This window comes from Megascapheus bottae, chromosome 5 (assembly GCF_031878675.1).
Source record: "Megascapheus bottae isolate mThoBot1 chromosome 5, mThoBot2.hap1, whole genome shotgun sequence".
NCBI classification, from domain to species: domain Eukaryota; kingdom Metazoa; phylum Chordata; class Mammalia; order Rodentia; family Geomyidae; genus Megascapheus; species Megascapheus bottae.
Genome location: NC_143513.1, coordinates 35235198 through 35248361, shown reverse-complemented (window position 1 = coordinate 35248361; position 13164 = coordinate 35235198). Strand labels below are relative to the sequence as shown.

The following is a 13164-nucleotide window of genomic DNA, read 5'->3' as shown; positions in this document are numbered from 1 at the left end:
ACTGATTAAAAACATTTTCCATTTCCTAAGGCCGTCGAATACATTTTCTTTATTTTGTTTACTGGTCATCTTTAGAAACTTGAACAAAAGTGAAAAAGTATAATCTGGGAGGTGGGAGCATTAATAACTATCAGAAAAGAAGGCAAGGGGAAACATGCCATGGGCATGTAAATTTCAAAACATAAATTATTAATTTTACAAAACACTAGTCACTCTAGAAAAAATATACACATACCTTTGGCTGAAGATTTGGATGCAGTAAAACGTAACCATTAGGATCAATTGCAAAATAATAGCCATTGGGGCATAGCTGAAAAATAGCAAGATACGTTAGAGATGTCTGCATCTCAATCTAAAATCAAATTAATTTATCTATTAAATGCCCACTATATAGCATGCTGAAGAAGTAATCAGTATCACTACATCTCATTTTATAGATTATTTTTAACATTCAGCTTCTTTGTTAAGCTAGTTCTGCATAATTTTGATACATGTTTAAGTGTTCCATGGGCAAATTAAGTTAGTACAAGTTCTAAAATAGGAAAGGTATAAAATTAATTAATTTTCCTCTTACTGTAAAACGTGGAGTAAGTCTTTTAATATCCTCCAAAGACACATCAACTCCCATCACACCAAGAATTAGCTGATTCTGTAACAAGATGCCATAAGAGAGTGAATATGGTGCCAACTATTTAAATATTTATATACAATTATCATACCTCCTTATCTACTTGCTCTGGTAATATTTGATTTCTAAATTAGCTTAAAGATACATGGTATGTGTGCATGTTTGTGTGTGTGTGTGTGTGTGTGTGTGTGTGTGTGTGTGTGTAGACCAACTTTGTAGTATACTGTATAAGATGCCACATCAATGTCTACCTTAAAGATGGGCCAATAAAGTAAAAGGAAATATTGGATTCTGAGGAAGATATTACCTCTGTTTATTATTTTAAAGCATTTGATATTATTCTTAATAAAGTTCTCAAGACATTTCTGGTAATTTGTGCTAACAGCTTCTAAAAATATCTAAATAACAAGCATACAGTTTTACTTCCAAGCTGAGAATATCAGTGGTAAATTACTATTACCATCACCATAAGAAACAGAGTGGATAGTGTGCTGACATTTTGCTTTAAAGATAGCTTACACATATAAAATAATGCAATCATGTGTACAAAACAAACCATAAAGTCTAATCAATAGTCACAAAATATTTCAAACTATGTAAGTACTAAAATTATATCAAGCCAGGTACAGGTGGCTCAAGACTTTAATCCTAGCTACTCAGAATCTCAGTTTGAAGCGAGTTTGAGCAATTAAGCCCATTACCTCCAATTAATTTGTCAAAAGTCCAGAAGTGAAGCTGTGCCTCAAATGCTAGCCTTGAGTAATAAAGCCCACGGAAAAAACCCATGCCTTAACTTCAAGTCCCAGTACTGGCCCTAGGGTCAATTAACCAATCAATGATAAATGGTAGATAATAAAAGTTATATCAACAAAAAATATTCTTTTCCAGGAAACTAGAATTAGTTACAAAAATAGCCAAGTTAAGCAATAATATACACAAGCCAGAGCATAAGTTTTAAACACATGAGTTTAGAGAATTATTCCATTATGTTATAATATTTAGAACTCAAGGATATTTAAGAATGGTAATGACTTACAAAGAGATAAAACTAATGTTTTGAAGAGCTAAATATTAAAAGAAAGTGCTCAATCTAACAAACTGCTTAAATACAACAGGCTTGTTAAGCTTTAACTTGGAGGGATTGGGAGTTTGGCATTGTGGTGCAGTGCTTGCCTAGCATGCACTAAGACCTGGATTCAATTCCTTGGAATCCACATACATAGAAAAAAGCTGGAAGTGGTGCTGTGGCTTGAGTGGTAGAGCACTGGCCTTGAGAAAAGCCCAAGGACAGTGCCTAGGCCCTAAGTTCAAGCCCCAGAACTGGCTAAAAAAGAAAAAAAAAGAAACTTTAACTTGGAAAGAAATATACTCTAAAATCTGTATTTTCACCTGCATTATAAAATAGGTGTAGTATTAAACATAATCTCAACTTCCGAAGTCTTCACATTGCATCATGCAAATCCATTTTTAAATCACAAGTCCTTGGCAAAGTATGTGATGTTCTAATTATCATCCACAACTTTTCAATGAGCAGAATCTACAGTACCGATCATATTCAAGTACAACTGAAAGCAACATTTTTTATAAAATGCATAAAGTAAATTTCTTACATCTGTGATAATGGAAGGAAGGAGTATAAATCCAATCCTTAGTTATAACTGAAAAATAAATCTTTTGAAACTGAAAGATACACTTATATATACTTGATAAAAATATAACCATGATTTAAGGTGAGTTGTCTTATGATAAATTCCCCTAAACCTCAAGCATATTTGTAATGCTAATAAAGCATTTTCCATTCATCATATAATGATTCTCAGTGTCCAGCTTCATGTTCTCATCAGGTCAGAGTTAGGTTGAATCTCGATTTTAGGCAACAGAAATTTTTGAACTGTACTTCCTTTTTCCCAGGTGGTTATCACACAGCTGCTGTATCCAGTGACCTCTGTATTCACAAGAGAACTACACTGTAAGTATTCCTTTATCCCAATATCTTATCCACATAGAGCTTTAACGTCACACTGTATCATTTATTATTATGAATGTTATCAATTAACTTTTAACCTTTAAGTTTGTCTTGTTTTCAAACTGGCCAGTGATGTTGAAGACCGGAAGAGTTCCAGTAATGACAAGTCCCAGTTCCTAAAAATAGATGGAGAGAAAAGCAAATGAATGCCACAATTTAAACTTTGTCCTATTAAATTAGACTTTGATATCTGAAACTTTAGATTACAATTACTTTACAAAGAGCCTCCAAAGTAACTACTCTTGTAAAATTTTAAAAAAGGAGGGGGATGGAGAGTCAACTGTTGAAGCTTGTAGCATCTAAAATAATCATCGAGGTGAGCACTGAAAATAATTTTAAGTAAGAGAAAAAAAAGAAGCAAATCAAATGAATGATCCATAGTCTAGAACACTTTACAATTCTGCTCATGTCTATTGGTTTGAATGACTGGACATCAAGTATCAGGGGTTTCCATTAATTTAAAGTAATATTTTCAATTGTTTACTTAAAATTAATTTTGGCAGCTTCTTATCAATTTTCATGTCAGAGATTTTATGCTATGTAAAAAACAGTAGCTGAATGACATGATACAGAGGAAACATTCTGCTAATATTGCACTTCTTAAACATTCTATTCTAGATATAAACATACTGTCTCAAAGAACCAATGTTACTCCTAAAGAGCCCTCAGAATAAACAGTTCAGAATGCTACCAGCAAACCAGCAAACACAAAAAAAATTTCTATATGACTAAACAGTCATTTGGCATAGCAGAAATAGTGTCCAGTCATTGGTCAATATGTAGATGATGTCTCATATTAATAAATCCATGGAGAACAGATCGAGATAGTCTTTAAAAAATATTACTGACATCTGAAGTGTGTGTGTATGTACATGTGTGTACATGAGCATGTGTGCTATGGTTTATAAAGCCTGTTCATGTGTTGGGGACCCTAGACGGTTTTTACTGTTTGGGGAGGTCCTGGGAACCTTTGAGAAGTGGGACCGATGTACAAGAATAGGTCACTAGGAATTAATCCTTGGAGGAATCAGGCCTTGACTCCCTCCTGTCTCTCAATTCCCTTCCCATCCATGTTCTTCAGCACATGCTTAGTGTTATGATCTCCAGCTCCTGTTCTGGCCAGCCCACAGCCATTATAAATAACCACTGGATGGAGGAGAGTCAGGATGGGGGGTGGACAGCAAACTCTGTTCCTGACTTGTTTTCATTTGAGTTACAAGTGAGCCCTTTCAGGAAGACTTTCCATGAGGAGATAGGTCAGTCAAGGTGCTACCAAGGAGGCTGGTTGCAAATTTGTACCTTTTTTGTGAACTAAAGGAGCACAGTCTTGTGTTGTGATTTGAACATCATAAATGTCCAAAGGGAAAATGATGGAGGGGGGCTGCTCTGTTTCTCTAATGAAGCAAGGTAGCCCTGGCTAAAATGCCTCACTACCCCTAATCCTCCCCAACAAAAAGACAGAAAGAAGAAAAGAAGAAAAGAAGAAGGAAGGAAGAAAGGAAGGAAGGAAGGAAGGAAGGAAGGAAGGAAGGAAGGAAGGAAGCGAGGGAGGGGGAAAAAGGAAAGGAAAGGAAAAAGAAAAAAGAAAGAAAAAATGATAAAAGCTCAAGATGGTTTTGCATGACTTGTGAAACTGAGGTCAGGACCAAGGATCTTCATTATTTTCATATGACACTGATAAACTACTTGTACTTTCTTCCCATCACAACTCAAGTTCACAATCACACATATTTTTGTACAAAAAAGCAATTTTCTCAAAATTTATTCCTTAAAAAAAAACAAATCGAAACAAACAAAAACAACATGCTCCTATTATCCTTATGTTATGCCGAGAATCACCAGGCCAACTGACCTCTTTGGAAACAATGCCTCAGAATAAGCCTTTCCTCCCTTAGTTTGTTTATAGCAGATATTGGACCACAAATAGAGTTAAGGAATCATCTACTACTTTTGGCTTCTTTTATTATCTTAGTAGCAGAAAGGAATTGCCATTTAACAAAGCAGTTAATGAATACCATGCATCTTGATCTACTTTACTGTTTTCAACGTTCTCACCCATATCCCTTCTTCCTATCCCTTTCCTCAGTCTTAGTTTTGTGGGATATATATGGAATTCTTGACTGTATTCTCATTCTTCATTCATCTCCCACTTTCCTTGAGACCCCACCCCACTCTTTTCAAGTACCTGCTCCTGGATGATAACTTTCTTGAACTTTGACTGCTTTTTACATTATTTAAGTTTTCCCTAAGTCTATATTGAACCACTATTCCATGTTATTTTCAAATTTAAAAATTGCTCAAGGAAGCTCAACTTTGCTAAGCCTTTGGAAGTGTATTAGTGATCTGTAAAAAGAACTCTAGAGATCCAAAAATTTGTACCCAAAATGAAATTCACTGGTGCACATTCCTATTGAGTTATGCAACCTTTTCCTCTGCAACACTTCGGCATCTGTGCAGAATCTCATTGTTTTCTTCTAAAACTGGTAATATGTACTTTAAAGTAACATCCTGGCTCATCGACATATTAGTTGTAAAACAGTCTTGAACTCATTTCTGCCTGACATGTTTTGCCCCTCACTTATTAAAAAAGTGGATCAAACAATTTATATTCTATTCACAAATTCTGTTCATGACTCTAGAGAATAAAAGGAACAAACAAGATTTCTGACTACTGGAATTTGGAACTTATTCTGCACCTCTCTTTTTTGTTGTTTTTTTTCTCCTAAATTTTATTGTAACGATGATATACAGAGGGGTTACAGTTATGTAAGTCAAGTAATGTGTGCATTTTTTTAACAATGTCACCCCTCTCTCGTTTTTACACAGCGTTTGCCCTCCTGATTCCTCTCTCCCAGAATTTTTAGTTCATTTCCAAGGTAGTGTCTAGTGAGTCTCACTGCTGAATTTGTTCACCCTTTTGTAACACTGTTTCCCCAAATCAGATTAATGTATATACAAGACAAGGGGTACAGAAATCAAAAACAGTGACAAAAACAAATACACTAAAGCAGGGAGACAGAGTGGGGAGGAAGAAGTGCAGACAGCACAAGAAGAAGAAGAAGAAGAAGAAGAAGGAGGAGGAGGAAGAGGAGGAGGAGGAAGAGAAAGAGGAGGAGGAGGAGGAGGAAGAGGAAGAAGAAGAGAAGAGGAAGAAGAGGAGGAGGAAGACGATGACAAGATGACCTCTTGTTTCCATTTTTTGTAGTTCATTATGATAAGCATCATTTTATATGATCATATGCATATAGTTATTGAGCCCTTGAGATCTTTTCCTCTTTGTTCTCACTTGTGTGAATGTTTAATTAACCATGCTCCAGTGCAATTATTTATCTTTCACTATCCATTGAATTTATTTATAGATTTATAGGAACATTCTAATTATTATAGATGAGGAAAACCATATAACCTATGTTTCTTTGATCATGTCTCTTTTTGAATGCTTATCTCCCAGAAAAAAAATGATCCTTCCACAATAGTGTTTTATTTTTTTGCTGTCACCATGTCCAATTATTTCCAAAATTGTCATGGTATGCTGTTTGTTTTTTAATATATCCAGTACTTCCAAACTTTATACACTCATTTTGTCATGTCTCTACCCCATTAGCAAGATCTGACTTAAACTGAGGCTTAGCTAAAGGGTCACCAAATTTTAATCATACCCCTGTAGCAACAAATTTATGATTTCTTGCCTTTGAAATGTCAGAGGTATATGATTCTTTTATTCTACATTACTATTATTGCATTTGGGTATGAGATCTTACATCTTTCCGTTTTGTGAAACCAAATATTTGAATAGTATATCGTTTGGCTCTTCTGTTTAGTGTCTATATTTGTTTATATAAATAAATGGCCAGAAATGTACAATGGATTATTTATTCTCAAGCCATTACCAAAAAAAAGTTTTCTGTATCCACTGATAGCCCAGAGTTTCTTTTCTTTTTACATTTACTTTGTTCTTGTAAAACAGCATTTTTAGAATCAACATTAACTTTAATGTTATGTGTACTATCAGTAAGAATATTACCAGCAATGCAGACTTTCTGGTTAATGAACTTCTGGTCATAGGAAATACAGCAGCATAATTATTGGCCCCTCCTATCACACACTGTCCTGTGACGGTGTTATAAAAGCAAAATACTTTGGCTCTAACTTTAGATGACCATGTGACCTTCAGTAAATAAGCCCTGTCAAGAAGGAACACTGGACAATAATGTTAGCTAGGACTTGAAGTAAGCAAACTTCATTTTATCTTTCTTAACATGCAAAGCTACTGCTAATCATGCCGATTTTTCTTCTGACTTCCTGTATTTGTTTATTCTGCAAGACACAAATGATAACTAGTTTTAAATGGGTTGTACTCTGCCCTTTGGTTCATCGTTGCATTTATAAAAGTAAGAACATAATTGGATTCCAAATAGGGAAAAGGGCATTCCTGAATCAGCATCTACTTTTCACAAGTCTCTCCAATAAGTTACTTCAGTAAGTTAGTAATGGTTTCAAATTAAGATTAAGCTTTGAACAAACCCAAGGTATTATAATTATTGGTAACTATCATGTCAGCAAAGTAAAACTAACACAATACTTTTCAACTTTAGTCCTATTGATAATTTAGGCTAAATATTTTTGCTATGAGTGTGCATGTGTGTATTATGTGTGTAAGAGAGAGAGAGAGAATAAAAGAGAGAGAGAGAGAGGAGGGGTCTATTCTGCTCACTGGGGGTTGATTAGTAGGATTCCTGGCCTTCATGCACAACAGATAGTATTTGTCCCTCCCCTTTCCCAATGAAATTATATATGAAATTAAAGAAAATGCCTGTAGACATTTCTATGTGACTAATGAAGGGCAACATGAGCCCCAGTAAATATTTAACATTTTAACAAAATAGAGTACTTACAACATTAGATGGATTACAATGGCAACTATGCCATGGACACTTCAACAATGCGTTTTATTTCCTAGAAAACTTGATCATCCCTATGTGATGCTTTTTTTTAACATACAGAAATGTCTATACTTGAACTTTAAGCAAGGAGGATAATATGTTTGCAGTGGTTTTTAGTGTAGGATAAGATTTGGTCTAACTGCATGTTTTTTTGAGGTTTGGTAAATTTGGCTAAAATTGTGGAGATTTTATATCTTTCTACCAGCTAACATCTAACTTATGGATATTTTTGTTCAAAATCTGAAGTAATAATTTTCCATTCATATGTCATTTGTCAATTTTTATACTAAACTTTCAAAACTTATGAAAATACCCATAAATTCAACAATTTAGATTGGAAATTCTATATCCTTGGCAGATCAACTTGAACATAACATTTTTCACATGAGTTACTCTATTACATCCAAATTTACAAATGTATGATTTTATTTGTACTATCTAAATCTTAGCCAAGAAGCCTTGGATAGAAGGAATTTTAGAAGAGACTCAATGAAGAGGAAAGAAGAAATCAGCTGGGAAAAACAAAAGTCAGCTGCTTTCTTATGATAATTTAGTTGAAAACTTTACCCTCTTACCAGGGCATCCAAGTACACGTTTGTCCACTGAACCTGCTTAGCTTTGTCTCCCGCTAAGACCATTGGCCTTCCCAGAACATCCAAATATTCCTGTTTATACAAAAGAAATTTGTCAATGAAAACCAGGAATATTGTCTTCAGGAAAAATAAATCTGGGTAGAGTACAATAATCTAGAGCTGAAAGTAAATATGGACTCCAATTATTCAGACTGAGTATACAAAGATTTAATGTCTATCAATAACATTCCATATTGCCTAACTAACCTATTCTCTACATGCTATACATTTTGAATCAACCATACTTTCCTAATCTGTACAATATATTTTTTCCCATTTTTTTTCTCTAGTAACTCAGACACTGTTTCTCAAGGTACAGCAAATGATAAGTGAAATATGTTCCCATGGATTATTTCATGTTGATCTAACCTATTTAAGGATCTATGATTCACTGGGTGGAATTGTACAAATTTGAAGTAATAAAGCAGTCACATTCTTGCTTTCATATCACTGATTGTTTGGCCAAAATTCAAAATTACATTTAAACATATCAAAAATAAATGAAATATTGTGGCAAATGTAGACATCAGACTCACAGGCAGCTGCTGCTTCGTTTCAACATTCAATGTGTTCAGTATTCACTTCCGCAAAGGCTAAATTTTTACTTAGTCTGTTTGCAGATTCTCAGTTATGTTTAAAATTGAGTATTATTTTAAATAATAATGTCTGAACATTTATAAAGAACATTCAAGCCAGTGCCAGTGGTTCACACCTGTAATCCCAGCTACTCCAGAGGCTGAGATCTGAGAATCCTGGTTCCAAGCCAGACCAGGAAGAAGCGTGGGTGGTCTTGCACCTTGAAGACAAATCCAAGGTGATGGCAAAACATCTAAAGTTCATGATCAGGACTGTGATGGTACAGGAGGGAAATGTGGACAATGCATACAAGACGCTAAACAGAATCCTCATAATGGATGGGCTCACTGAGGACATTAAGCGACAGGATATTATGAGAAGCCTGGTCGCCGGCGACAGTGACAAAGCTGTGAGACCTGCCAGCAATTTAAAAGCTGGAAATGGCTCGAAAAATCAACTTCTTGACTTGAAAGAATATGGCCGATCCGTGGCAGGGCTGCTGAGGTGAGTGTAGGAAGCCCACATCTAGTTGATACCTCCTTCCCTTCTCTTTCTTCAACCTCACTTTTTGTTACCTTTCTCTACAATAAACTCAATTGTGTATAAGAAAAAAAAATATTGTGTCTGTATCTTTATCCTAAGCAGAAAAAATCGGGAAAGGCTATTTGGGACGTATGGAAGCTCCAAATAGAGCATGTATATTTTGCCTCCAATATTATTTAAATATTGTGTCTCAGAAAACTAAATAATTTGCATAAGGATGACTTCAAATTTATTACAATGCAAGTAGTAGACAAATCTTATTTTATTCATTTGGGGGGCTATTCTCAGTATCCAATAATAACATCATATCCTTATTTAGATTAAATTTGATGATAGGTATTTGATAACAATTGAATCTTTCATGCAATAAAGATCAAGATTTCCATGACACTCAATAGTTTAATACAAATACCACATTGTGGACTTTTTTTTTCCTTTTATCTATTCTCCTCATATTAAATATATGTAAACAAGAAAAAAAGTCTTAAACTTTCAAGCAATAATTCAAGCAAGTTTTAAATAATCATACCTGAGTATTAATTCTTATGGCTCCAATGGAGGGAATTTCATAATAATAACCTGAAATATATTATACATGAATAAGTATAATGAAGTGCCATAAAATTACTTTGTGTCTTTGTAAGGTAAGGAAGATATTTTTTTTCCTTCAAAATTGAGAAAACACCAAAACATAAACGACATACTTAGCAAACAGTAAATGGATTTTCACAGCAAATGTATAGACTATGAAAATTTTAATAAGTGTATTCAATACTTCAGAAGAATTTTCTTAAAGCAGCAGGAAACCTAGAATTATTAAAATACATTTTTCACTGGATAAATTATTAAAGATAAAGATAAATATATTATTGCATATGAGAGTTAAATGCTACATTAGATCTTCAGAATATATTTAAGTTCTATTTGTTACAGTGGTATCACAGTTTGCTTTTCAAATAAAATCATTTTTCATGAACACAATAGAAGTTTCTACTCATTGTTTGAAGTCTGGATTACCCAGGAAGGTACAAGACATTTAAAAACAAAAAACAAAACAAAAAAACAAAATAGAAAAAAAAACAGTAATTTAGGTAGAGAAAAAAATCCACTAATTATTGTATATTATAAAGTATCACTCACCATAATGTATCATTTTATTAGTGACAATAGTATGATCAGAAATCTAAATATTTTACAATGTAATGTTAATGTCACAATGCAATATATGCTTTGTTCTGATAGAAAACATGTGAATAAACTTATTTTTTCTTCAGGTCTATCCAACTTAGTTACAATTTAAAATTATTTCATAAGATAACATAGTCATAACAACAGTTATCAGAACTCATTTCTTTTTCTTTTAATAAGACACAAATCTGTTACCTTTATTTGCACAAGCCATCCACTGAATAGGTCCTCTGTCATAATTATGTTGACCAACTGAAAACGTGAATACACGTACCTACATGAATCAGAATACAGATTTTCCTTAGGCTGAGTACAATTTAATTGAATTCAAAATAAGAGAGCTAAAACAAAGACATATCTGTTTGGTGGAAGGTATCTGGGAGCACCAAAATGGTGGGGCAAGGGCTGAACAAACACAGGAGTGACACTCACTAGACACCACTAGAGACCACTTTAGGTTGAAAATGAACTATACAATTTGTGGCGGAATGGGGCCATGAGGGAAAAACATAAAGCAAAGACAAAAAAAGCAACTTGAATAGATAATTTATTATGATAAGAAAAAAAATGTAGCTAGTGAAAATTCAGGAAGGGAAACCATATAGCCCAGTCTTCAGTCTGGAATGTAACTAACTGAAGTTTCATTAGCAAGTTAAAAAAAATGCAACTTTCAGGTCAAATTCAATTTCACCTCTCCCAGCTTCCTAAAACATGTCACCCACGTGCAGTCAGACCAAAAAAAAAAAAAAAAAGAATTAATTCCTTACATCATAGGTATGTGGTATACACAAAGCCTTAATTACTTTAGACAAGCAAGTAAGCTTAGTGAGGCTTTACTATTTTCACACCACAGGAATATTTATGATAAATACATTCCATTGTGATTTTAGTGTGGCTGACATAGACATATATTTTAGGTTACAAGGTATTTCCCTAGTCATATGAGTTGATTACTAATAGAACCGTATCCAATTATTTTATGTTTTTTTATTTTGCATATGACTGACATGCAAAGCTCAGGGAATTTCTCAATCTATTTGTTTTAATGGTTGGGAACATGCAATCATATTGTGCTAGCGCTCCCCCCCACCACCAAAAAAAAAAAAACGTACTAGGCTGTTGCTGGTTCGCTTGTAAAACTTATCTGAGTCACTGTTTAGTCATTCAGGTATGACTTAGCAAGAAAAGTATAAAGACATTTGGTTGACACATATGAGTGTTTTGGATTTGTTTGGCATGCCTTTTGCTTTGTTTTTTTTTTTTTCTTCTTTCTTTTTGTATTGGTATTTGGGGAATTTTGGTATCTTTTCTCCCCTCCCTTCCTCTTCCTTCCCCTCCACATTGTTCTCCTCCCCTCCTCTCCTCTCCCTATCCATCTCTTCTGTCCTCTCCCCTCTCTTTCTCTTCTTTTTGCCTTTTCTGGTAGAAAAAAATCGCTATGTACCCCAGTCCATCCTCAAGCCTGATTGAGATCTTCCAGTCTCATTCTCCTGAGTTTTGTGATTACAGGCCTATATTTCCATGGCTCCTTTACCCTTTCCTCTCCTTCTGGGCTGAATTCTCTCTCAAAATGTAGTGGTTGGGCTATTGGGGAGCTGTCTAAATATTTCATAGTCACAGTTACATAGTTAAGCATAATCTGCAAGGGAAGTATTTTTCCTAGCCACTCAACCACTCTAACTGATAATTCAATTTCACTGCACTACCCTAAATAATCACATGACTCCACAGCAGGGGAATTATCAGATATTCCAGAAAGCAATTAGGGCACAGGCCCTTCACAGCTAGTGTCCAAAGGCGTGCCTGACAGGTTGAACCTAAAGTACAACTGGGCTCTACTTGTTCCTCTTACTATAACAATGTTTTAGTAAAATATTTTCCGTAAGATATCTTTCAATGCAAAGAAGCAAATAAGTAAGACTAAGTGAATTACTGTATCTATGTCTATACAAGGCAAGCATTCCTCATAACATAGAGGTTATGCTTAGACAACTCCCTCCCCCATTGTGCGATTTGTTTTGACTGATCTTATCGTGTAGATAGTTCAGATAAACTGACTTAAACTAAGAAAAAAAAGAAAAAGAAAAACCCAGCAAGAGTACAAAGGCTCATTGTCTTAACTGTTTTATTACAAAAGCTGCACCTAACTTCTTTCTATTTGCTTAGAAGACACCTTTGCAAATTGTCAAAAAGAGTCTGGGATCAGAACTGAGTGTAGAAGTATACATTCTGTCACATTTAATTAGTTTTTAAATCATGCTGCATCTCACCTCTTGATTCTTTTTGAACATAGCTACTTGGCTATTAAAAAGCAAGCTACAGTAACTGAATGAATTACTTGCACATTATAAATGCTTAATTTCTACTCCTTTCCCCAATTTTTATTTGCCTTGATGCAAATTTTCTTCCAAGCAGTTAAAATTTTTAATTGCAAAAAACTTCATTTCATTGTTTATAAAATACCTAAGATATGTTAATTATCTAAAATTTATCTGTAGTTACATAATCACATAAACCTACACTGATTTACGAAAAACTTTAAGTTCCTAAAATTGAGCATCTACTCTATTGCCTATGTACATTGCTTACATAACACAGAAAAACGAATATAAAATATGTCATCACCAG

At 34.2% G+C, this 13164-nt stretch overlaps 1 protein-coding gene and 1 pseudogene across 1 annotated transcript in view; one reads left to right on the top strand and one right to left on the bottom strand.

Annotated features, from left to right (window-relative positions):
• Positions 1 to 13164, bottom strand: part of Cacna2d1 (calcium voltage-gated channel auxiliary subunit alpha2delta 1) — a 366878-nt gene that overhangs the window by 48626 nt on the left and 305088 nt on the right. The window contains exons 13-18 of the mRNA XM_090332896.1: positions 10732 to 10810; positions 9878 to 9927; positions 8173 to 8262; positions 2693 to 2770; positions 575 to 649; positions 236 to 310 (exon numbers count right to left, since the gene is read on the bottom strand). Coding sequence (XP_090189022.1) covers positions 236 to 310; positions 575 to 649; positions 2693 to 2770; positions 8173 to 8262; positions 9878 to 9927; positions 10732 to 10810 — 447 coding nt within the window. The remainder of the gene's footprint in view (positions 1 to 235; positions 311 to 574; positions 650 to 2692; positions 2771 to 8172; positions 8263 to 9877; positions 9928 to 10731; positions 10811 to 13164) is intronic.
• LOC150063210 (small ribosomal subunit protein bS21m pseudogene) lies at positions 9047 to 9308 on the top strand (annotated as a pseudogene).